The 27,139-nt window shown below is 33.7% G+C and overlaps 1 protein-coding gene across 7 annotated transcripts in view; it reads left to right on the forward strand.

Annotated features, from left to right (window-relative positions):
- ARB2A (ARB2 cotranscriptional regulator A) overlaps positions 1–27,139 on the forward strand; it is a 427,691-nt gene that overhangs the window by 103,716 nt on the left and 296,836 nt on the right. For 6 of the 7 annotated variants that reach the window (XM_027100623.1, XM_027100620.1, XM_027100618.1 and 3 more), the window contains 2 exons: positions 1,155–1,220; positions 6,317–6,508. The exons of the other annotated variant lie outside the window; for it this stretch is intronic. In XM_027100623.1, the coding sequence (XP_026956424.1) occupies positions 1,155–1,220; positions 6,317–6,508 (258 nt within the window). The remainder of the gene's footprint in view (positions 1–1,154; positions 1,221–6,316; positions 6,509–27,139) is intronic. 7 annotated transcript variants of the gene reach the window in all.

Raw genomic sequence — 27,139 nt, forward strand, 5'->3', positions numbered from 1 at the left:
TTGCAAGTATAGCACCTAGGTCTTGTTTTCTTACTGGCTATAAACTGAGGATTATGCCATCTTTTAAAGGCCACCACATTTCCTGGCTCGTTGTCTGCTTCCTCCATCTTCAAAACCAGCAATGGCCTGTCGAGGCCTTCTCACTTTGCATCTTCTGACATACTGTCCTGTAATGTTTTACTTATAAGTATTCATATGGTTAAGTTGGGCCCACTCAGATAATCCAGGGTAATATCCCCATTTTGGGTTCTTAACCTTAATCATATCTGCAAAGTCCCTTTTACCATGTAACATAACATATTAACAGGTTAACAGGAGTTAGGATGTAGACATCTTTGGGGAGCCATGTTTCTGCCTAATAAAACCGGTAGTACTAACTGGTACCTGGCTTTGCTGGATCAGTTTTCCTTTTCTATTTGGAATACCTCTGACTTTTCCCTCTTTGATTCATGGAATACAAAAGAAGTGTTAGGATTCAGCAGAGTCATGATAGTACTATATTAGATATAATACCTATAGGGAAATTATAGGGAAAAGAGAATTCTAGAAATACTGAAAAAAAAGGAAAATATGCTTACAGAGTATTGCTTTGTAAAATAGAAAGTGCTTGTGTATTTTTGTGTTTATATTAACTATTTCGAATCCTTAGTATTAAGGTCCATAGTTATTCAGTACACAGCAGCAGGAAGTAAACCAGTAAAGAGCCTCTTAATTTAAATTTTTTTTAATTTATTTTAAAATTTATTTATTTATTTATTTATTTTGGGCTGTATTGGGTCTTTGTTTCTGTGTGAGGGCTTTCTCTGGTTGTGGCAAGTGGGGGCCACTCTTCATCGCGGTGCGCCGGCCTCTCACTATTGGGGCCTCTCTTGTTGCAGAGCACAGGCTCCAGACACGCAGGCTCAGTAGTTGTGGCTCACGGGCCCAGTTGCTCCGCGGCATGTGGGATCTTCCCAGACCAGGGCTCGAACCCGTGTCCCCTGCATTAGCAGGCAGACTCTCAACCACTGTGCCACCAGGGAAGCCCAAGAGCCTCTTAATTTAGTATGAAAATATTCCAAGATAGATATTCAGAGCAATAAATTTTAATAATTTATGTGAATTTTGATAATGGACAACATTGTATCTTAATATGTTATTTCTTTCCTACTTAGATCATCACGAAGTATGTATATGAGCTCCTGGAAAAGGACTGTAATTTGAAAAAAATATCTATTCCAGTAAGTCCAATTTTTAAAAATATTTATAGTTCCAAATAAAATAGTTTTCAATTCAGAAGAAAACTTTTGTTTTAGGTTAACTGTGATAAGTTTAAATGTTAAGATCCTAGTGTTTTGATATTGATAAAGATAATATTAAATTCCTGTCATTATATCTCATCTCATTGTGCACAATAGTTCTTAAAAAGTAATATTCTTCAGTGTAAAGAAAAACTGCTTTCCAGTCTTTTTTGAAAATGATGACACAAAAGGACTACCCTTTCCTCTACCTTTTCTCATTTCATTGCTATAGTTTATTTTTACGTATTTATTTGAAGTAAACCAGTGTTCCTTTTCTTGTGTTAGACATTCACCATCGCTTTAATTATTTCTTGATTTTTTTTTTAAATTATATGTTTTATTTCTCTGTTATTTCCTCTGCACATCCCCAGATTCACTCCTGGTGCTTCATGTTTCATAACACTACTCATCTCTTTTTTGGTAGAACACTTTTTTGAAGTTTTGCACATTTTGCCATTTCAGAGTGAAAAAGTTTGAAATTTGTTCTGTGATTCAGCTTCTCAAAAGAACTTTTTTGTTTTTAATGGAAAACATGAAATATTAAGTGTTTAAATGAAGAAATAGTAACCTTATGTGTGTAATGATGGTAGACTAGATGATCTTTAAGGTCCCTGACAACTCTCTGATTTTACAATCTATATGAATCTCCAAGACTTCATGAAAGTAATTTATTTAAGGCACAAAACTTTGAATATTGATAATTTTGTTTACATGAAATTTTGCATGAAATTTTAAAGTTCTTTGGGCAGTGTTATTCTACTATGAATTGGAGGGTTTGAGGATTTTTTAATGCTATCCATCCTCCCAAATTAATTCCATAGGTTGATTTTTTTAAAAAAGAAATCTATTTTATATTTAATTTTCTATAGGCAATCTCAAGTACTAGGTCACATTGTTAATCATTTATTCATTCATTCAACAAATATTTATTTTAGGGTACCAGGTACTGTTCCAAGTGCTAGTGGCATAGCAGTGAATAAAATATTCAATGTTATTCCACGTAATGACTAAGCCAACCCTTGTTTTTTTGAAACCTTTCCTTCCTTTTGAATTATGTGAAGACCAAGATTTTAGTATCTTTTGGGGAGTGAATATAAAAGTCTTTTTTGGATTCAAATCTCTTTTAGTTTTGACTTTAGGTCTAGTGTCTTACTCTATTAAAACTATATATTGAATTTTGTCTTCTGGAAAGTTAAGGTAGAATTTTGTCACTTTGTCCAGTCTTCTTTTCTTGTTAATTCTGTTTCTTTCGAAGTTTCTGAAGAATGATATTTAAAAAGCCTTAGGTTAATTCATTGTTACAGCACAATTAATATTGAGTCCTTTAACTCTGTAATACTTCTAGTTCCATGGAACCTTTAAACTCACTTTAATTCCCTAGATTTCTAGAACAAAATACAAGATAATTGGCCATATCTCTCATGTTATATGGTTGCCTTTCATTAATTTTCTTTATAGAAAGCCTGAGATTAGATTTAGAAGGACTTCAATTATTTTCCTCTTTTTTAAATGTAGACTATAAAGTTACACAGAGGGAGCTTTACATTATATGAGACCTATAACAACCTTCATGTCCATTTTTGGTTAGTAAAGATTCCCTAATTTTATAAACATTAAAGAAACAAGAAAATTTTTATTTTAGGAAGTTTATCTCTCCTTAGATTATCATCACATATTTTATATAGTTGTGAATTTTTCTTCCCTAAGTATTAGTTTTCTCCTGAGTTCTCTTAAATCCCAAAGCTAGCAGTGAGAGTGGGTTTTTTTTGTTGTTGTTCAAAGTCATTTTTTTTTACTACAGGAATACCACCAAACTTTTTTTTCCTGATGATAAACTAAGTTTTATTGTTACAGTTGAAATATTTAACAAGGAAAGAAAAACTTTTTTTTTTTAAATGACAGCACTTCGTGGAAATCCATGATTTGACAGATCATGATCATGTCTCATGTTTACTTTCCACCTCACAGAAATAGGTACAAAATATTCTCCATTTTAGTATCTCACACTTGTGTAGAATACTGGATACGTGAATTTAGCTTGACTACAGATTTGCATTCAATTTATTCAATCATATTTAAATAAATATCAAAATTAGTGATTTTCATAAGTATCCCAAAGTGAATTGTTAATTGCTAAAAATTGTTTGGTGCAGTCTCACTGACCAATTGGCCTTTGAGGTTGATTTGTCTCTAACCTGAGGTGGAACACTGGAATGACCTTTATGTGTATTCCTTAATGAAAGCTCATCTTAGTAAATTACCATTGTTTGAAGATAAATGGCCTTGGAACAACCATTTCAAAACTTAAGTTAATGAAGGAAAAATTATTTTATTCATATAGATATTTTTCTATTTTAAATTAGCACTAATTTTACACAGAGTAAATTATAGCCACCAGCTGCAGACTCACAGTTCTGCATTATATTGAGATGAATATGTCAATGACCAGCTTAAATACTGTTCTTATTCCTTAATCATTAATACCATTACATTGTTCATTTTTATTTTTTTTCCTTAAATACTCTGACATTCTGATATTTTCAAAGTCAGCATATCTGGATGTTCAAGTAAAACATTTATTCATTTGTTCATGGCTACCTTGACTTGTAGCCCCTTAAAAAATTCTTGAACAGTGGTATGATATAAAAAAACACATGTTTATCTTCAGAAAATAAGTACTTTTCCAGTTTTAAAGTGATTACTGTGGAATTTAAAGTGCCAACATTCCATTGCTTAAAAAATTGACTCAGGTGCTTGGTAACAGGGGACTTAGTATGATGGAAAAAAGAAACAGTGATCAGCACCTGCTGGAAAGTCTATAGCTAGGGGTTTTTTCATTAAGATAAACAGATGTCCATTTCCATACATTCCAGGATCCATTAAGGCCTCACTGACTTTAAGAGGCTCTTTTATTTGTGCATATTTAGACATACTTTTTGGTAAATGAATGACTGGAAACCTCTGTAGCCTCTTTTTTATTTTTCACTGACAGCTTTGCTTTTTAATTTTTTCTTTTGTTCTTATCACCATTTTCTTTTTTTAAGCCATTTTAACTGAATGATTCATCTGCTTTCATATAATCCTAGGTAAAAGGGAGTTTTTTTTCTCAGAGTTGGCTTTCGTCTGTCTCCCATCCACTTTTCTTCCTCTGTGACTTCAGTCATATCCATTGTCATCATAGTAATTTGTTTATTCTAGACGTCACATACAAGTGAAGCTAATGTGGTAGTGTTATACTTCATACTTCTCTTACTGCATATTTAATTACTACTAATAAAGATACAGATATGCCATTTTAATTCTAAGCATTGTATAGTTCTTTTAAAATTCTTTGTAGTCATGCATTCATTTAATCTTCCATTTGTGCTTTCTGAACCAGGCAAGTATTGTAAGCAGTTAAGAGGATGCATTATTTAGTTAAATGCCTTTTATCTAAAGGAATTCACTAGTGATGCTTGATAAGATTCTTTATTCCAAAAGTTCATTCATTCTTATATAAATGAGTGCCTACAATGTGCCAGCCTTTCTTCTAGGCATTGGGAATGTAGCTGGAGACAAACAAAGGTCTATGCCTTCCTGGACTTACATTCTAGTGGAGGGAGCAGATGGTAAATAATAGAATATTATTAAAAGCATATTAGATTGTGTTATGTGCTATGGAGGAACATAAAACAGAATGGGACTAGGGAATTCTTGGGGAAGTGTTTAAATGGGGTGGTCAGAGAAGGCTTCACTGAGAAGGTGGTATTTTTTTTCTTGAGCCCTGTGGCCGTGCTCTTCTTGCTGAAATAATTACCTTTTGTGCCCTGTTTAAACAACTGGCTAAGCATCCATTACTGACACCAATCTGATTGTTTTAGAAACAGAGAAATTTAATTTTTTGTGTGTGTCCCAGGAGTAGTGACTGGGAACATTTGGAATCCAAGGCATTTTTTGGTATTGAGTTTTTTTCTTTCTTATTTTGGTAATTTTATTAATCTATATTGTTGATGAAGTGAAGTGCTATTGCATTACCCAGCATGTGGATTGACTTTCTCTATTTGAGGAGGTGTTTATTACCAGCTGTCAAGATTTTAACTTGGCTCTGACCTGGTTGCACAAAGGCTGCCATTCCTAGTTACTTGCCACTGCTGATGTGGAATACCACTCAGTGCATGCCATGGCATATGTAATAAGAGGTTGGGAAGTTATCCCTTTCTAAAAGTCTTTTGAATCTTTCAAATCTAAATCATACATCATCTAGTATAAGCCTAACTATTAAGTGTAATCAAAATGACTAAGAATATTCACTTTTCATACCATAAATAGCTAGTACATAAAATAAGGTTATCAAAGTATACAAATAATATTCCTTCATAAGATAATTGTTATATAATCCTGTGTTCATACTCTGAATGAAATTTCTAAGTCCATTTACACAGAACAGTTGGTGTTTGAATTTTTAAATAGTTCCCCCTCCTACTGTTGTTAAAAGCTTAGTAGTTTTCCTTGCTAATATATGGTTTTCCAATATGTGTATTCTCCAGCTGGGTTTTTCTGTTTTTTATTTTAGGTGCAACATATTTCTATTATAACTTATAGGCTTAATAGCTGTGACCTTGGGCGAGTTATTTAAACTCTCTAGGCCTCAACTTCTTCATCTATAAATGAATATAATAATAGTGCGACCTTAACAGAAATAATACTTTTTAAACATTTAGCATAGTATCTAGATCATAGGAAGCACTTAAAAATTAGTTATTCTTATTTATAATGATAATATAATATTAAATATACAATAATAATGGAGAAAGACATATTTCCAGTATTCTTTTTTCATATTTTTATATGTTTAAATTACTATCATGTCTTTTTTTGCTCCTCTACCTTATATATAATTATCAATCTCTAATGAAAATTTTATTTTAAAGTTTTTTTACTTCTATAATTCTATAATAGTCATTCTATAATTTATAGTAACCATTAGTTGTTTTCTCATTTGTGTCTAAACCTGATCAGAAAACATTTATTTATTATTTAATTTTTTTTAATTACAGGTAGATGCCTCTGAGAGTGAACCAAAGAGTTTTATCTTTATGAGTGAGGATGCTTTGACAAATCCACAGAAACTGATGGTTTTAATTCATGGTAGTGGTGTTGTGAGGGCAGGTCAGTGGGCTAGAAGGCTTATTATAAATGAAGATCTGGACAGTGGCACACAGATACCTTTTATTAAGAGAGCTATGGATGTAAGTGCAATTTCCTTTATTTTTTTTTGGCATTTTATAGCTCTGTTTTAGTATGTGTTATAAATTATTTTATCATGTCTTTTAAAAAGTCTTTCCTAAACATAGTCTTATCTTTAAATTGTTCTTATTTATTTTATTTGTAGTGAAAGATTATTCTGTATTATTTTGCCTTTACAATAAGAGCAAAAACGCATCTTAAGTATACGAACATTTAGATAAAATCTTTGAAATGAGTATTTTCAGTTCTAAATTTTTTCGTTTCTTATTACATGAAATATCAGTTAAATTATCAAATACTTATCAATATTATTGAAAATACTTCTGAAAAAAATCATGACTGCTTTTGTAAATCTCTGCCTACGTGATTTAGTGAAGTTAGAGACTAAAGGAATTCTGCTACCTTTAAATTAATATCTTATTCTTAAAAAACGACTCTTTAGAGCCCACAAATGTAATGCTTTATGAATAAGACAAAGACATACAAAATGGTAAATTGCAGTATTTACTGAATTATACTTTCTTCTTACTTGAATTTCAACTTTTTAGAAATTGGTGTTTTAAAATTGTGTTCAAGGTTTTCTTTCCTGTAGTGGTGAAATTTCTTTTTCTGACCTAGCTTTGTTACATCTTAATATTTGGCGACTTGTTTTACTGTCTTATTCTTAAGTTCTGCAATGAATAGTTAAATTTTGCAAAGTTGCTTTTCTTTCACATATAAGCAGAGATTTTCTTCAGAAAAATAAAGGTAAAGTGACATCTTTACTTATAAAAGGTTAATATAATAACGGAAAGTTATCACGTATGCTTTATAAGAGCTACATTATTACATTTTTGTAATTAAAAGTGGAAAGATATTACTTGATACACTTATGATTGCAAAGGTCAAAGATATGTTTCCTACTTTAACTCTGAAATGATAAGCGTAAAGCTCAGCCCAGCTCCTAAAGAATATTTTGTTAATAGATTTTGAGGCCCTTAAAATGCTGCAAGTAGAATTTCATAGGTGAATTGTGTATTTTTTTTTTTCAGTCTTCATGGATGTGCAAAGAACACAAAGACATTACTTTTGATTCGTTGCAAACTTCGATAGTGTGTTTTTTGGTAGAATTTAAGTAACTAAAATAAATTTATTTAAACTGCTTCATATTTCAGGTTATGAATAGTGAAATGAACTTACTCTCTGGCACATTAGTTAGTGGTTAGGACAGATGCTGTTGATGTATTTTAAGAACTTTACATGTGAAATGTGATCACAATTTGGTGAATATTTGAACATACAATTTAGTAAAGAAAATCAGATGTTTGTACAAACACGTGCTTGGTGAGATACTTTATGTAAATTATATTGTCTGTGCTACTAGATCAACTAAGCCTTTCCCATTCTAGAATATTTTATTGTTGTACAGGGTTTTTTGAAGTATAGGGGAGTATAGGGCTATAGAGTATAGAGTATAGGGAAAGCCATCCCAAATACCTTTGAACAAACTATCTGTTGAGATCCTAAACAAGAGGGAGGAGGTTTATCAGTAACATTAGAATAGTCAGTCATTTTGTCCTTTTAAGTAGGAATAGTGGGGGATAACAGCATTTCATTGCCTTGCCATTTTTGTGCTTTTCTCAGTCAGAGCAGCTCAGGGTTCCTTGAAATAAAGCAGCTGATTTCTAAGTTCCTTAGTATTTAGTGTATGTTGTGTACTTTGAAAAGTTTAGTTTATATACTTTATTCTCAATTTTATGAACTTTATTCTGGTAACTTTCTACATGGTGAACATTTAAAAATGGATATCTCTTTTTAATTCAGATAAAGTGATTTTATTACTTTGGTTTTACTTTTTCATGGTGTTTCTCTGGTAATTCTTCAAGGGTTGCTCTGTGTTTGTGTGTGGGAGGGTGTGGAGACAGGTGGGGGAAAGGATGGTATTTTAGGAAGCAGGAAGAGGAAGACTAACAAGGAAAAAGAAGTTGTCTCATTCTTTTTAATCAGATTACTCCTACATGTTTTTATTTTCTGGACTTTTTTCTAAAATTGTATTTAAAGAAATGTTTCCATAGTTTACAAAGGGCTGGGAGCCACTACTCTGTTTTCCATGGTCTGTCCATTTTCATATCACAACTGCAGTAAATTCTGATATTTTTCAGGCCAGACAAGATTATCTCTACTCAGTGTTGTTAATAATATTTATGCTATATTCCTTGCAGATTTTTAGTATAAGATAAAAGGTCCTAAAATAGGAGTCATATCATGGTAAGGTTAAAACTTTTTTCCAACACTAGAACCCTGCCTCTACTGGACTGTTTTGTAAAAAAAACAAAACTTGTGTTTGAATCTGTGGAGCCACTTTGGTTGAAGCTGAAGTGAAGATTGGAACCATTCTCACAACAGCACCTGAGATTTATTCCCTGACCCTGGGGCTCCATAGATGACAGTTTAAAAACTACAGATACTCTAATCCCTGCAGTTTAGATACTTAAGAACTTTATTATTAAAAATGTATTAAGATTTCTTGTTGGAGAAATAGTACATATCAGATAAATGCCCACAGTGCTTCTCAGGAGGCATAGCTAATATTTTCAGTGCTTAACAATCTTAATTGCATAATATATTAATTGGAGTAAGAAACAGTATATCATATAGCCAAGTACTAATTATTCAGTGTCTGATTGTGCAGTTTGAGATTTTCTCATACTTATTTCTTCTCTGATCTTTTCAGGCATTTTAGTTGATCTCTATAAAAAGGGCAAGGAAAATAGGTGACAGTTTGTTTCATTACTAATTGCAGGGGTGGTACAGGGGTACAAAATTTAAGGGGTCAGTCACTCTCATGATGTGCAGTCCTTGTAGGACCGTGAGAGTGAGTGCCTCCTTAAATTTCGCACCGTAGACATGTCACCGATCTCTCCCTATCCAGGCTTTGACTGATTGAGATGTATATACTGTCGAAAAGTTTCATGGGGAGCAGTTTGGAAGCCCCTGGTCCATGAAGTCAAATTTTTACCATGCATCAGAATCACGTGGAGGGCTTCTTGAAACAGATTGCCCTGTTCAGATCCCAGGTTTTAATTCAGAAGGTCTGGTTGGGGCCTGAGAATTTACATATCTGAGAATATCTCAGGTGATGCCAGTGCTGCTCGTTGGGCACCACAGAGAACCACTGGCGTAGGTAATACTTTTTGGATTGGTTGAGAATTTATATATACTTTTCAGGCTTTAGGTGTAATGCATAAGGTGGGACTTGATGGCAATTATATTTAGTGTGACAGAGGATGAGAAGTTCTAGAAAATGTTTTATAATAAAATCAGTGAAGTAAAAGTTTAAATTATAAAGAGTACTCTCAAAGTACAAGTGATTCATATCCAATGTGACTTAAATTTTTTTAATTTTAATAAGTTTTTGGGAATTCTGATAACTTGACTAAGCCTACATTGTTTTCTAATTTCTCATAGTTGGATTATTCAGAAGACTCTACTATTTCCGTAATTACTTACTTTGCATATAATTTTCATACTGTTATATCTAAGTTTTTTAAATTAATGCTATTTTTATCAATGTAATGTATACAATTTGGGTTCTATAACATGGTGGACTGAGTTAATTAACAGTCACTTGTCCCTCCCACTAAACACCCATAAAAATAATGGAATAAAACATAGCAATAACAAAAATATTAAAGACCTAGTTATGTTCAAAAGATAGAAAAAGAATCTTTAAATTCCTGACTACAAGAAAGAACTTAAAACCCCAGTGGTAAATCCCTGGAGGGTGTGGCAGCCCGAAGGTGATATTTGATGAGGTATAAGACCTAGGCCCCAAGGGGTCCACAGCACAGCTTTGAGCCTGAGAAGCAGGATCTAAAACTAAGACCCTGGAAGCTTCTGCCTTTTTAGTTTTTAGAGGTGCAAAAGTCAGTTTGCCAGAGGTGCCAGGTGGGGTAAATAAACAGCCTCCCCTGAGATATAGAAGCCACAGATCCTAACCCAAAGGTGGATTTAGATTTGCAGTTTGAATTGAGACAACTTATTTAGTGTGGGAATCTCAAGCACTGTAAATTCATGTAAAAATGGACTTTGGACTGATGAAACTTCTGGGTTACCAAGTGGAAACAAACATAAAAGTGCCAACAGCAACACTTTACAATTCAGGGTAAATCCCTAATGAAGAAGAATTTGTAGTCAGAAACTAAAAATTATTTGAGGAAATGATTCATTACAAAGAAAAGTCAAGTCAAGCAAAACTATCAGGCACCGTTGAAGAGAGTTAGTAAATTAAAAGTTAGAATTGGGGAATACAGTATATAGAATATAGCAGAGAAAACCTGAGAAAAAAATTATAATAGATAAAAAGTCATGGAGAATAGAATAAGATCTAATAATCCTCTAATAGATGTTTCAGAAAAGCAATAGAAAAGAATGGGAGAAAAAGCAATATATTAGTGGTAGAGTGTTTATGAGAATATAGACACAAATCTTTGTAGAAAAAGCATGGCATATCTTGAGCAAGACAGATAAATCTACACTTAAAACTTATTAAAATAAAACTGTAGAACATCAGAGGATACAAGCATATAATCTTAAAAATCAAGTAAAAACAAATGACATACATCAAAATAAAGGTTATCCTTTCCTAATCCTTCCTCAGCTGTTAGTTCTGTTCCCTAGATGTAATAACTCTCAATACTTTTTGGTTTTAATTATATTCTCTATATCAACATTTTTTAATTATAGTGCTGTCTCTTGATTTATCAGTCACTTTCTTTTATGGCACATAAGAATCTCTTTCCCATTCCCACAGTTTTTGGATTAATTCAGCAATCAAGCTTTACAGTATTACTACTACTTTAATATTGCTTATGACTGAACCAAGTAGGTACTGTGGTTGCTACTCATTTCTGCTACAAGTTTATTTTCATAGAATTAATAATTTCCTAACTGTTTTCTGTTTTCTTTGTAATAGTTGTTAATTCTGATTGGCCTTTCTAATTTTTTACATGGCTAAATTTATCAGATAATCTTATGGTTTCATGTTCTTCTGGAGAGCTCTCTTTTGGAACTCTGTGGACTTCTGTCCCAATCTTGACTGGTCACTTTCTAAGCCTGCCTCCCTGTCTCTCTTCCTGGGACTCCACTTAGATTCTCTCTGGTGTTTGACCTCCTGTTTCCTTGACCTAATGACGGTAGCTTTTTGGATATATGCTCTCATTTTGTTGGAATCATCAAAGAGGGAATACGAGATCAATTTTTGAAACCTAGTATTTATGAAAAATACCTTTATTTTACTTGCTCACTTTATTTTCATAATTCATCTAGTCATAGAATTCCAATCTGAATATCATTTTCATTCTGAAATTTGAAGGTTTTGTTTCATTGTTGTTTTACTTGCAGTGTTTTAATTGAGAAGTCCAGTACCATTCTGATCTTGAATCCTTTTGTTTCCCTCCACGGAAGCTTCTTTTCCTTCTCCCTGGTTTTAAGAAATTGAATCATACTGCTTTTGAGAAGGTTTCTTGGTGTGGGGTTTTTTGATTCATTGTGTTGGGGATGTGGTGATTCCTTTCATTCTGTACTGCACATTCATGATTCTCAATTCTGAGAATATTTTGTTGTGTTATTTCTTGATAATTTTAATCTTCTCTTTTTCTGGAATTTTCATTTGGTTTTGGAGTTCTGGACTGAGCCTCTAATTGTCTTATCTAATTGACTATACTTTCTCTCTTATTTTCCATCTATTTTTGCTCTAGTTTCTGGGAGGTTACCTACTTTTTCTTTTAGCCCTGTAGAATTTTTAAAGTTCTTTCATCATATTTTGTTATGGAGCTCTCTCTTTATTCATTTTGCAGACTTCTGCACAGTACACCTGATTTGAGCTCTGTGTCTCTCTCTTCCCCTTTCCTGATCTGATGTCCTTCTAGTCCTTCTCTGGATAAATTTCTCTAATGGAAAAACCACTGATCTCTGACAGGGTTGGCTGTGCAATGTGAGATTTTGACCCGTGTTTTGGTTTTCAGGTTTTGGTTTTTTGGTTTGTTTGGCTTCTGGGGGATGGGTAACTGCATCTTATGTGAACTTACAACTACTGCCTCTGTTTTTAGACTCAAGCCCTACCTCTACTTTCCAAGAAAACTGGCACCCCGAATTTTGAGTTTCTCTGAAATTCTGTGGGTGGGTTGGCTTGCTTCTAGTTATTATTTATCTCCAGAGGCTTAAGTTAGAATTTCCTCTGTAATACCAAACAAATTCCATCAGCTTACTGTCTTCCCATTAGTTTCGTCCTGATGGGTTAATACCGCCCCTACTATAAAATATATTTTTATTTAATTTTTAAATGGCAATATATTCACATGGTTCAAGAATCAAATAATATATGAAAGTGTACAGTGAAAAGTAAACCATCCATATTTTTTAAAACTAATATTTTAGTGTGATTTGTGGAAGGAGTAGAGATAATCAAAAGAATTCAGTATAGCATTTTAATTACGTTTTTTATGTGGTTATTCCAATGATAGGTAGTCCCTTTACAACTCATATCCTTTTTTTTTTTTTTTTTTTTTAATTTTTGGCTGCATTGGGTCTTCGTTGCTGCGCGTGGGCTTCCTCTGGTTGCGGCGAGCGGAAGATACTCTTCGTTGCGGTGCACGTGCTTCTCATTGCGGTGGCTTCTCTTGTTGTGGAGCACAGACTCTAGGTGCGCAGGCTTCAGTAGTTGTGGCACGAGGGCTCAGTAGTTGTGGTCTGCAGGCTCTAGAGTGCAGGCTCAGTAGTTGTGGTACACAGGCTTAGTTGCTCCGCGGCATGTGGGATCTTCCCGGACTAGGGCTCAAACCTGTGTCCCCTGCATTGGCAGGTGGATTCTCAACCACTGCACCACCAGGGAAGTCTGCAACTCATATCTTTTTAAAACAAATAACATTAAAGTAATTTTCTATATAACAAAATGCTTTGTAAACCTCAGGAGATGACGTCCTTACGTAGCAATATTCGTCAAAGTAGAATATTTTAGGATTTTCTTTTAGAAATCGCTATGATTATAAGATGACTAAATTGAAGACTACATAAACTGTTGCTTGACTGATATGAACCACATACTTTGAAAGCTGATTTAGAGCTTTTTAGTTTTTAAATCATTTGCTTCCCTTTTAATAAGCAGTAACTTAGCTTTTCTATTCTGGCTGTTGACTTTTTGATTTCTCCTTTCTCACTCCATTTTGGGTCCCCTCCCCCCATTTTGACAGACACATTTGTTAAGCTGATTGATTACAGTTTTAGGATTTTTTTCCACAGATGTACATGGAGCCATTATAGAGGGTTATCTAAAATAGGATATGATTTTTCCCGGTGATTTGAGTAATAAATTTTTGGTAACACCTCCTAACTACTGCCTTCAGTTCCTAGTCTTCCAACTAAGTACTGCAAGATCTTGCTATTTCTTTTTTAAAATTTATTTGTTTTATTTATTTATTTTTGTCTCTGTTGCATCTTTGTTGCTGTGCGTGGGCTTTCTCTAGTTGCAGTGAGAGGGGGCTACTCTTAGTTGAAGTGAGCAGGCTTCTCATTGCGGTGACTTCTCTTATTGCAGAGTACAAGCTCTAGGCGTGTGGGCTTCAGTAGTTATGGCACACGGGCTCTAGAGCACAGGCTCAGTAGTTGTGGTGCACGGGCTTAGTTGCTCTGCGTCATGTGGGATCTTCCCGGACCAGGTCTCGAACCCATGTCCCCTGCATTGGCAGGCAGATTCTTAACCACTGCACCACCAGGGAAGCCCCGATCTTGCTATTTTAACATAAGTATTTGACAGAGTTGGTGACACGGAAATTTTAAGAGGATTCTAGTGGGCATTGACAGTTAGTAGATAGTAGTCAGAAGTCCTGTATCAATATAGGACATAGTTTTTATTTTTAACAGTAGCAGTCCCATGTAGCAGTTTATAAGTAGAATATAGTTTCGCAGGGGATGCATGTTTAAGTTCTCAGAGACCTCAAAAACATGATAATTGCTTGGACCTTTTAGATATACTTTTGTTGAAATGATTCATAGACTTTTTTGTGCTTCTTTAAAATATAGTCATTCAGAGTGTTGGGAATTAAAGAAATGGTTATTAAAACAAGGTGCCAGTTTTCAACATATAAGATTGGCAGATAAATTGGTAAATTATCATACAATAAATTGTATGATAATACCAAGTTTAGATATTGGTCAGAATGTAAATTGAAGCAATAAGATGGCAGTTTGGGTTATATCTCCCCAAATTAAATATGTGTGTTAATGTTTGACCCTAAATTCCATTTGTAGGAATTTACACTAGAGCAGTAAACAAAGTATACAGAGTATATGTACAATGATGCTAATCACAGCAGTCTGTAATAACATGAAAACTTCTAACTACCTAAATATCCAATTTGGGGAATATTTATTAAATGATGGTATATTCTTATCATGGAAGACTATGTAATTATTAAGAAGAATGAGTTATATGTGTGTATATGTGTTCATTCATATGAAATGATGTCTAAGAGTTTTCCGTTGAAAACATAAGAATGAGACTATTTGTTAAAATGTACACTTACATGTATATACATACACCTACATGCATACATCGATGTACATTGATGTTCCTGGAAGTCTATACAAGAAACCATGAGGTTTCTTCTTTTATCATTCATTTTCAATTTTCCTATTCAATTCTTTTTTTTTTTTGCCTTGAGCAATTATTACTTTTATAATTTTAAAAAGATATTATTTTATTATTAAAATTTTTTAAAGAAAATATTCATGAATATACTATTATAGTTATTCATTTAACCATTTCTAAAAGAGTTTAAATGTTTGATTATAAAACTACAAGAAACTTTAAATAATTATTGATTTTTTTTCCCCTTAAAGACTGGCTGAATTTAGATCACTATAACTTACATTTCAAACCTTTTAAAAGTAAATGCTTTTTTTTTTCTATTTGAAATATAGACTACTAAACTATAGGTTGAAACCAAAAGCACTAATTCCAAATTTTAAAAGTAAACTTTGAGAGAAACATAAAGGAATCAAAGAAAATATAAGCTCTTACATTATAGTCTTCATAAAAGATTGCTCAAGTCAAGAATTCCGGAAAAGGTTAACAGCTTAGCACATTACTGAACTGACAAGGTATATGAGGCCACCACACCAGCCCCCATGCCAGCAAAAGAAAACAATGAAATGACAGCTCTAGTGTTTGGAGAGAAGTTGTTAACGACAGCTTATTCCTTCATGATTTCAACTCTTGACAGAAGACAGGTCTGCTCATTGCATCATGGCAGATACATCATTACCTTCTGGCCCTGTCATGAGTGAATTGAGGGGGAAAAAAACGACGTTCGGTTTTAAAAATCCAATTACCTTCTTGAATTTTGGTCACTGTTTCTGAGATAGATGTGAATAAGCCATTCTGTGATGATAGCTCTTTGAATCTAGATTGTTCTCTAGTACTGAACTAATTAACTAATTAAGCATATACTTAAGCTTTTTCTATAGTCAAGTGGAAAGCTAACTATGACAGCATAGAGCACCTTGATATTCTGACATCATCCCAAGAAAGATATTGCAAGGCCCCTCATGTCTTATTTCTGGTCCTCTACCCTGTGTTTATTCCTGACTTCAAAAAACTTTTAAAGTAGACCTAGGCCTTTTCATTAAGTGCAAGAGAAAAAATACTGGATTTTAAAACAATTAGGTACATTTTTACATGAAAAAATATTGTTTATAATCAGAATTTGGTTATAAAATGGTCTGTTTCTCAATTACATGCATATTTGAATTCTTCTGTCTTTTTTCTTGGCTACCTAAGAAGTGACTCTGGAGACTTAGAAAGAGAAAGAGAGGGTGTGGTTTTGACAGTATGCTGAAAGCCTTGGGGTTTATGTATGATAAGAATTTCAGTGGAGGCTGAGATGAGTTTAAATGCACAGAAGGCAAACATAAAAATCTTGTTTAATTTCTGTCATGTTGTTCCCTTTTGAGTCACTCTGATGTCTTTTTCAAATCTGCTTTACTCTTGAGCTTTGTGCTACTATATCCATGATCTGTATTCCCCCCCACACACTTCTATTTCATTTTAACTGCTGATCCGTTTTCTGTGGTTCTTCCTTTAATATCAGCGGAAGCAGTGTGAATTGCTGAATCAAAGCTATTTTGGGAGTGAGAGAGTGTGTAAGATTGTGCAGGGTGAGATTCTCTGGGGTAGAAGGTAACACCTCCTGCAGTTATAATCAATGCTCTGGACACTTTCAAAGACTGGAGAAGCTATGACTTGCTCCAGGGTTAAACTTCTAAAATAACTTCCCTAGAGAAAAATGTCATCAATAAAATGGACTAATTAGTTGACAATTCTTGAGTACCCTAGGTTTAACAAGAAAAGATTAAAGAGAGGCCAGCTTTGCGTTTCTCACTGTACTTTTGGTTTCTTTTGGTTTTTAGCCTTTATACTTTTGTTTATCTTGAACATCATTTAAAAAAATTACTTCCAGTATTTATCAGTTTGTCCCCTAAGTTATTTTATTTTGAGAACTAAAATGGAAAATGTCATCCTTTAGTAGTAGGAAATAGTCTAAACTTTTACTTGAAATAATCGAGGCAGGAAATTATGAAAGGTAGGTAATTTGTGAAAGTATAGTTTGCACTTTTAGTCTAAGTCACCAAGCTTTAAACCGAATGTACTATATTTAAATAATCGCTAAAGTATTTTAAAGAAAATAATGTTAAGCGAATTTAAGGGTAAAAAATTATTAGTTTCCAGGGGACTAGTTCAGTAGCATTTCATGTGTGATGTTATTTGTTGGTGATTTTTTTTTCAACTGTTTACATGATGTAAATAAAAGGCATATTTAAAAATATTAATTCCTAGATAAATTGCCTATTTCAATATGATATTAGAAATTCTAACTAATGCCTAATTGAGTTAAAGATTTAATGTGAAAAGACACCTCTATTAACTACCTGCTTTTTATTTGTAATATAACTTCCTAAATTAAGCTGGATTTCAGTAGTAATTCTGAATAGTAACAGGCTAGTATTTTAACTCTTTTTTTTTTTTTTAAACATAGGATATATAGTTTTTTGTTTTCCTGGACATAAAACAAATCACCACTTAAAAATTGCAGTTGTAAGAATTAGGTGGAGTATCTTTGCATACTTTGTATATTTAGAATCATGTACTTCTATATTTAAACTTTTAAAATAAACTTTTATCAGTTTACTCCAAATGTAAATATAATCAGTAACTCCATACTGTCAAGTATGCAATCAGATGTAACAATCTTAGGACCTATGTTGTTGCTTTGTGTTTATAATCCTTATTGAAAAGGAGATTGTACCTTGTTTATGAAATGGATATACAAGGATGAGTATACCTCATAAAGCTTGAAGGCTATGGAAGAAGGCTTGAAGTAGTAGTAATAAAAAATTAAAAGCACCAATAGTATTGTGTTAGGTATACATTCTACAATTTAAAAAAACCCCAAAAACTGATATATGGGAGTGGGAGTTCCCTGGTGGCATAGTGGTGAGGATTCTGGGCTTTCACTGCCCTGGCCTGGGTTCAATCCCTGGTCGGGGAACTGAGATCCTGCAAGCTGCACAGCGTGGCTAAACAACAAAAGAAAACAAAACAAAAAACTGATATAGTTTCAGGGTCATGCACATTTGATTTTTATATGATCATAAGATTTAAGTCAATTTAGGTTATGAATGCCATATAGAAATGATATAGCATAGCAAACTATTTTTTTAACATCTTTATTGGAGTATAATCGCTTTACAATGGTGTGTTAGTTTCTGCTGTTATCACAAAGTGAATCAGCTATACGTCTACATATATACCCATATCCCCTCCCTCTTGCTTCTCAAACGATTATTTTTTTGTTACCTAGAGTTTAAACTATAATGAACATACAATGCCATTAAATTAAATTCTGAATGAAAATGAGTTATTTCACAATTTATTATTTTATTAAAACTACAGAATGAAATATTCTCATAATCACTGGAGAAAATTAATGTTTGTTTGAAGCTCTCCTTTGACCTTTTATTTGTGCAGTAATACAGTGATAATGTTAAGTCATGTAAGTGTGTATCCAAAAGAAACTAATTTAAAAAGTTAGGGGAAATACTGTTAAGTAAGCAATTCAGCTTTGCTTTTCCTTTTGATAGTGAAGACAGTTGCTTTTGTTATTGTTTTCAGTTTTCCCATATTTAATAGTGTGACTGAAGCTTTTAAAATAATTCTATTAAGTTATCTTTAAGCCTATTTAAAACAATTCTATTAAGTTATCTTTATGATTACACAGAGAATGGAAATCTAGTTAAAAATAAAGGATAGGGCTTCCCTGGTGGCGCAGTGGTTGGGAGTCCGCCTGCCAATGCAGGGGACACGGGTTCGTGCCCCGGTCCGGGAAGATCCCACATGCCGCGGAGCGGCTGGGCCCGTGAGCCATGGCTGCTGAGCCTGCGCGTCCGGAGCCTGTGCTCTTCAATGGGAGAGGCCACAACCGTGAGAGGCCCGCATAACGCAAAAAATAAATAAATAAATAAAAATAAATAAATAAAGGATAAAGTTTAAGATATGAAGCTACATACGTATGCATTTATGGATTTTGTTATGGTACAGCTTGAACATAGGTTGTTAAATAGTAACTTACTTTAATAAGGATCAATTTATTTATTATTAAAAATAGGTATGTTTTGAACCATCCTCATGATTACATCATATACAGAAACACACATGCCTTCATACATACAAATATCTGTGTATGTTGAAATTCCAAATTGCTGTGTTGATTTTTTGAAAAAAAATAAACCATTATTTGAAAGACTTGTCAATTCTGTTGGGAAATGAGTACTTGCTTATTCATACCATGAGCTGCATATTTGAATAAAATTACCTTTTCTTACAATGAATTGGTCTTCAAAATATTTTAAAAAAACATTTATCTGGAGAAACAAATGCCAACAATATTTTAAAACTTTCTTAAGGAAAGTTTAATGTACTTCTTAGTTTGCATTTTCTGATAGTAAGAAAATGTCTTTTCATTGAGCTTTTCTTGCACATTTACTTAGTATTATAATGGTTTGGAAGTGGACTGCCCTCTTGAACAGTGTGTGTTGTTTGTGATCAAAAACTTACACAGATAGAAGTTAAATACTTCTATGAGAACAAACTTAAACTATTGTTAATTATCTTTTTTCCCCCAGAAATTAACAAATTATAACATCAAAGCCTGTTTAACGAGGTATGTAGTAGGTCATTTGCTGCTGCAGGCATTTTCTCTCCCTCCAGGATGCATTTGTTTAGTTTCTCTCACTTTCTGCCTTTGGCACTGTTTGGTGAAATTCAGACATGCTCTTCCCCTCCAAGGAATCTCAGGGGTGGAAGATAACTTATACAAAATTAATAAATGGTATTGCTTTTTCATTATTGGCCATCCAAGGCAATTTGCAGCGTTCACTTTAGAGAAAAAAACCGAGTTGTGTAGGAAACACAGAAAATACATTAACAAGTTTAAAGCCATGAGCCAGTTTTAAAAAGGAAAATTTGAAATAGTCAATGTTATATAAGCAATTAAAAATATTGACCCAGGGGCTTCCCTGGTGGTGCAGTGGTTGGGAGTCCGCCTGCCAATGCAGGGGACGCGGGTTCGTGCCCCGGTCCGGGAGGATCCCGCGTGCCACGGAGCGGCTGGGCCTGTGAGCCATGGCCGCTGGGGCTGTGCGTTGGGAGTCTGTGCTCCGCGGCAGGAGGGGCCACAGCAGTGAGAGGCCCACGTACAGCAAAAAAAAAAAAAAAAATATATATATATATATATATATATATATATATATAGACCCAGTAATTTCTTAAGACTCCTCTTTTTATTATTTCGTGTAATAAAATTCTAAAATTTAATCTTAAAAGTGAAAAACAATTGTAGCGTTTATATTTTATGAAGACTAAATTAAATGAGTTAGTTAATTTAGCCAGAGAAGAGTTTCAACTATTAGAGATTGCCTATTAGAAATTTTATTTTTACTCTTCAGATGATTAATTTTGCTTAAGCATTTTGTTTCAACATACTACAGAAACAATTTTATAGGAGAGAAAAATTGGCATGAATGGTGTTACCTGTTATATTGTATACTTCATGATGCTCAAATCTGTATAAATACCATAGATAGTATGATTTAAGATTGCTTTTGAAAAGAAGTTATATATACACACACACACGTAATAAATAACTGTTTGTACAGTCTTAATTTCTGTTTTCAATTCCTGAGAACTTTTTCATTAACTCTAATATTGCTCCTTATATGAGGTCTTTTTTCCATATTAGATACATTTGTCATAAAGAATTATTAACATTAAGAATTATTTTAGGGAATTCCCTGTTTGTCCAGTGGTAAGGACTACACCCTTTCATTGCCGAGGGCGCGTGCAGTCCCTCGTTGGGGAACTAAGATCCCATGCAAGTCGTGCGGCATGGCCAAAAAAAAAAAAAAATTATTTTAAGGAAGCATTTAGTGGAAAGCCATACCGTTATCTCATCTTGAGCTTATGCAGCTGAATTTATTACTTTCTTAATGTACAAGAAAGATACAATTAAGCCTCCTAAATACTATAGCTTTCCAAAGTATCTTATTCCTTTGTTTAGAATGTATGCACCGAACTGTACCCTGTAACAACTTGTAGTATAATAACAATGCTATTTGTCAAATTTTACATGTGTGCTTTTGTTTCCCACTAAACTGTGACCTCATTGAGGGCATCTCAGTACGTTTTATCATTGCCTGGCAATGCACTTTACTGGATAAGAACACAGGCTTTGGGGCTAAACATTCCTAGTGCCAGGTTTAGCTTTGTGATTTAATATTTGTGTGACTTGATCAAGTGTTCTGAATTGTGTAGTCTTGCTCTAATCCATAAAATGATCATCATAATAATACCAAACTCATAGGATTATCCTGACTATTAAATGACAAAATATATGAAAAGCACTTACCACTGTGCCTGAAGTGGATTTTTAAACCTTTTTATGGATGAAGGGATAGAAGAATTTTCATTAGCAAAAGAGAGAAATGTTATGGTTTATTGGCAGGCACCATCTTTTTCTTAAATCTGTTAAAAGATAATAATATGTGATTTCAGTTCCCCTTTTCTTTTTTTAAATTTATTTATTTATTTATTTATTGGCTGCGTTGGGTCTTCATCACTGCTTGTGGGCTTTCTCTAATTGCGGCGAGTGGGGGCTACTCTTTGTTGTGGTGCATGGGCTTCTCATTGAGGTGGCTTCTCTTGTTGTGGAGCTCAGGCTCTAGGTGCGCAGGCTTCAGTAGTTGCAGTATATGGGCTCAGTAGTTGTGGCTCGTGGGCTCTAGAGCGCAGGCTCAGTAGTTGTGGTACATGGGCTTAGTTGCTCCATGGCATGTGGGATCTTCCCGAACCAGGGCTCAAACCCGTGTCCCCGCATTGGCAGGCGGATTCTCAACCACTGTACCACCAGGGAAGCCCCAGTTCCCCTGTTCTTAAATAGGAACATGAACCATGTAAATTCTTATTGTAACAGCTTTCACATAATGAGTACTTAATGAATATTATAGTTATAAAGGTGGAGGTGCTAATTATTTAGTATTTTGTTTTGTTTTTGTTTTGTTCTCTCCCTTTTAGTCTACAAATCCTGCCACTTTATGTCTTATTCCTCTAACAGTACGACTGGGTCTCTTTTGAGCATCTAATTGTATTGGTAATGATTTTTCTGGATCCAAATTATCAATTATTCTATGGACCCAAAGGACATGGGATTAAGTGGTTTTTAGCACTGCCTAGGTGGTGTAGGTGGGCTTCTAATATTAACCTTCAGGGGTAATTAGAGGATGTGAAACATAAGCCTTCTTAAAATGACTTTTTTTAAACCCAGAGTTGTTAATGGCAAAAATTTTGTTCTAACCTTCTTACTTTGTAAAATCCATCCTATCCATCCGTCAATCCTCCAATTCATCCATAGATCCATCAAGAATGTATTAAGGACCAAGCACTGTTTAAGTTTACGGAGGTACAGTATTGCATAAAACATAGTGGCTGCCCTCAAGACTTTGTGGTTTAACGGGGGATACAAGCAAATTCAGTGCATTGTGATATGTGCCCAAAACTATAAGCATAGGGTATCTTAAGTGAGCAGAATGGAGGCATCTCTTAATGCCATCTCTATAGAAATGCTTCCCAGAAGAATTAATATTTACATAAAATCCTCAGGTATGAGTAGGTACTTGGAGGTGGAGAGAGGTATTCCAGATAGAGGGATTAGTTGAATACAGCTTGAACACAGACAGAGAGTGTAAGACTAAGGCTGCAGACATCATCAGGGCCAGATGTGTCCTTTAAGGTATCTGTAAATTGTTTTAAGGGTTATGGAGCAGCATTGAATAGTGTCAAAACAGGGAAATGACGTGGTCAAATTTGTTTTTTAGATCGTTAATTCTGGCACAAGCCTGAGGAGTGGATTCAGTGACCAGTAAGATACTATTGATAGAACATATGAGAGCAAAAATGGTAGACTGAACTGAGGAACCAGTGGGCATGTATAGAACTGGGGAGATAGAAGAGCTATTATGATGACTAATTGTTATGTGGGAAGTGAAGGAAAGAAAAGCCTCAAATATGACACCTGGGTTTCTGATTTGTCTAATAGGGGAGATGGTAGTTATCATTAACTGAGCTGAGGAATACTAAAGAGGAGTGATATTTTAACACTGAGGAAGTTGAAAATCTTATTTCAGACATGTTGTTTTTGAGGTGCATGTGCCACCATATTCTTCCCAGTTGACTGTTTTAGAATGCTTTTGTTGATTTTTGCTGAACTCTTGTATCCATAGCCATCCTGTGGTTACAGTTAACATTGTCAATTGTGATATGATTTGAATAATGACTGACATTTTCATTGTGCTAACACTAAGATAAAAGTGAAACAAAGACATATGTCCAGTCTTCATTTATTCATTAATTATATGAGTGCCTTGGATTATAGTTTTCAAATACTTGAAGAATATTTTCTTAATATTATATGTGATTCACAGTGTCGCAGCTACAGACAAGACAGACTTTTAAGTTTAATCTGTATAATTAACATTTTTACATCACATTCTTAAGTCTAAACTGTCAACAAAATAATAAATGAAGCCCTGATTTGTAGCATTTGCCAATTTCCATGGTATAAGTACTATATAAAAGCCATGGCGAATTTCAAGCTGCCAATCTGATGTCACTGAACACAGAGATGGGAAGAAATATATAGTATTCCATCATTATGTAATAGTTCTACCATACAGATGCAATAAACATTAATAACCCTAAGAGCATAGATAATAGGAAAATAACTAGGAAGTGATGAGTATTTATTATATTTGCTCTAAGTATGTCGCATTTATTTGTAAGAGTACATAATTTAATTTTTAATAGTGGTTTTGTGTAACTGATTCAGAATTCCTGAAAATTTAACAATGTGTTCTCATGAACCAGTATGAGTTAACTCCAGCACCCCACACTTTTTAACATGTATGTTCATAGCAGCACTATTTATGTTTCTAAAAACTGAAACTGTCTCAATACTCATCAGTAGTAGAATGGTAATTCTAATTATTGTAATTATTATCTAATCATAATTATTATCTAAGTATTCTATAAATCCAATTCTTAATTCTAATTTTAGATTCTGAATGTGCTATATCTATACAGTAGAATATTATATCGCAGTAAGATTAACAAACTTACAACTATATGCAACAACATAGATGAACCTCTCAAACTTACTGTTATTTTAAAGGAACCAATCAGAAAGAGTATAGACTGTATGGTTCCATTTATGTAAAGTTCAAAAACAAGCAAAACTAATCCATGGTATTAGAAATCAAGATAGTATTTATGCTTAAAGGGGTGGCTTCATGGTGGGGGCTTCTGGGGTGCTAGTAGTGCCCATTTTAAAAAAATCTGTCAGTTACATGTGTTCACTTTATGAAAATTTATCGGGCTGTATACTTAAAATTTGTGTGCTTTTCTGTATGTATATAATATTTCAGTTGAAAGTTCAAGAGAAAAAAGAATGTTGGCTGAATTGGAAGATGCATCTGGAAACTAGCAATTAGTACGTCCGAGGGATAACTTACACTGAGATACAGCCAAAGCCCACTCTAAGTTATCACAAAAGAGTTAGGGTTTTTTCTCTTTCGTGTGTATTCTGTGCTTCAGTTGAAATACTTTCCATTCCTTGAACATCTTGTATACTTATTACATCACCTCTGCTCTTTCTTTTTCTTCTTTCTGAAAGCCTTCTTCCTAGTTCCTAATTGCCTACTGGAATTTCTTAGTATTCTTCTCACATGGAAGTCGTTCTTGAATTGCTTGAGGTATGATTTCAGTAAAAGTAGTTTTTACCTACTGGCGTATCTTCTACCATATAAGACTTGAAGATTAGTGTGAACATGGTTAGATATACTTTTCTGGGTTCAAGAGTATTGCATAATTGAAGGTGCCACAATCTGACTGCTGGATAAGTGGCACTTTGTTTAAGGCTTCTTTCACTGTTGCCTCAAATATAACCCCCAGTCTCATATCTTGTTGGTTATTTCCATTGTCCTTATTGTAACCATCCACTGCCAGCTCTCATAAAAATGCTTTGCCATCATCTACATATTGTCAAGCATATTTGCAGTCACTTTTGAAATAATTGTAAATGCCATGAAAATATAGTAGACAGTGGGAAATTTCAAATCCCCTTTCCATTAAGAGATTTTGTAAATTACATATACCTTATTAGTAACTGGTGGTCAGCCATGATCTTAAAGGATTAAATCTCGTGAAAGATTACTATGTCTCTAGACGTCTGAATCTGAGACTAGTTCAACTCCCAACATCTATTAATCTAGATTAGACTGAACTAAGTGTGATTTCCTGTCTGGTCAAGTTAGTGTCATAACCCTGCTTATTAGTGAAGGTTAGGTTGAAACTACTGATGTCTACAACAGTGTGATGTTTACTTGCTGTACTCACCAGTCCACTTATGGACCCCTTCCAACTGGTATGTTTATAACTGGTTTAAGAGTCTATGTCAAGTGGCTTATAACTGCTGCTTGCCATTTTGAAGAGAATTATTTTGTACTTATACAGTTGATAAACTCATTTCTTTTCTAGCTGATTCTATCCTGGAATGCTTCTGACAGTTTGTATCTTAAGCACTTCATTTCTGGGAGGGTCCAATTTAAGTTTAATTTTACTTTCTCCAATTTTAGAACAGGTTTAACTTTTTACATGTTTTTTTTTCTGTGTTATAAGAAAAATCAAGTTGTTGCTTTAAATTTTTTTTGTAAGTAAAGTTCTTTTAACAATGTTTTCTAATTCCTTTGGCATGAAGAAGCCAATAATTCTACTTTCCTAAAGCGACTTGTTTTCCTTTTACACTCCATGCTTCTGGTGTTGGCACTCTTGTTTTTACTAGTCTCTCTTGCATACAGAATTTTAGATTTTTTACAGAATAAAGGTTACAGGCAAATAGCCAGCTGTCACATTCTTGAGGTCAGATACCACTACTATATATGAGATGCTCTGTTTTGGCTTCATACTACTTGCCAGATTGCTAAGCAGATGTTCTAGGCTATAATTCAGGAAATTGGGACCTCTTGAAACATTCCCTGAGAGTCGCTTTTGACATCTCTGAATCATTTATTTAAAGGTAATTAGTTCTAGTGAAAATGAAAATGCATTGATACGAAAAGAACAAAATTATTTTACAGTGTTTGGGAGTTGTAGCATGATTAGAAACTTGATTCCGGGTATGTATGTAATGGTACAAAAGTATTAATTTTAATATAAGAATGCATTAGAATTAAGCACTTTTCCACCTTGGTTTTTTTTTTTTTAATTTGGAGACTGTTACCAAAAGGCTATTTTTTTTTTAACTTTTTCTTTTTAAAGACTTTAAGGACTACCAATGACTCTGTGCTACATTGAAGAACTAATAAGCTGCCTGTTTCTATACAGCAGACATGTGCAAAGGAGGCTGTAAGAGTATTCTTTCTTCTCTAATATATCCCAGTACATGTATTGGTATTTTTCTCATATATCCCATCAGTATTTTTGTTGGTATTGCAGTTTTTTATAATTAATGCAAAGTTCCCTTATTTATATATGGAACTTTTATAAAATACTATTCTAAAGCTGTAGTTTCCTTGTCCTGTGTGTCCATTAACACATGATTTGCACAAAAAATAAAAATTTAAACTGATAACTGTTACGATCTAAAAGTCATAAAACCACATTTTGAAAAATCTGATATGATATGTTTATTTAGATCTCTTTGGCCCTATTTAGATAATAAAGGAGCCACAGGTATTCATATTAGTATATTTTACTTTATGCATTGTGCTTTCAGAAAAGTGCTTTACACAGAAATGGTATAAGATCCAATATCTTGTTATTGGGAAAATTGTTAGGCCACCATATTTTACGGAAGGTGAGAATAAATTGTAGGAATAAACATCTAAATCTCATTTATATTTGCCTATGGATAAATTTAAATTTACAGTTAATGTGGGTCCATTGGACATTCAGTATACTCTTAACAAACACCTCAGTCAAACTAATGAAG

The sequence above is a fragment of the Aethalodelphis obliquidens genome, unplaced genomic scaffold, assembly GCF_003676395.1.
Source record: "Aethalodelphis obliquidens isolate GAN/ISIS:26980383/991018 unplaced genomic scaffold, ASM367639v1 scaffold4, whole genome shotgun sequence".
Taxonomy (NCBI): Eukaryota; Metazoa; Chordata; class Mammalia; order Artiodactyla; family Delphinidae; genus Aethalodelphis; species Aethalodelphis obliquidens.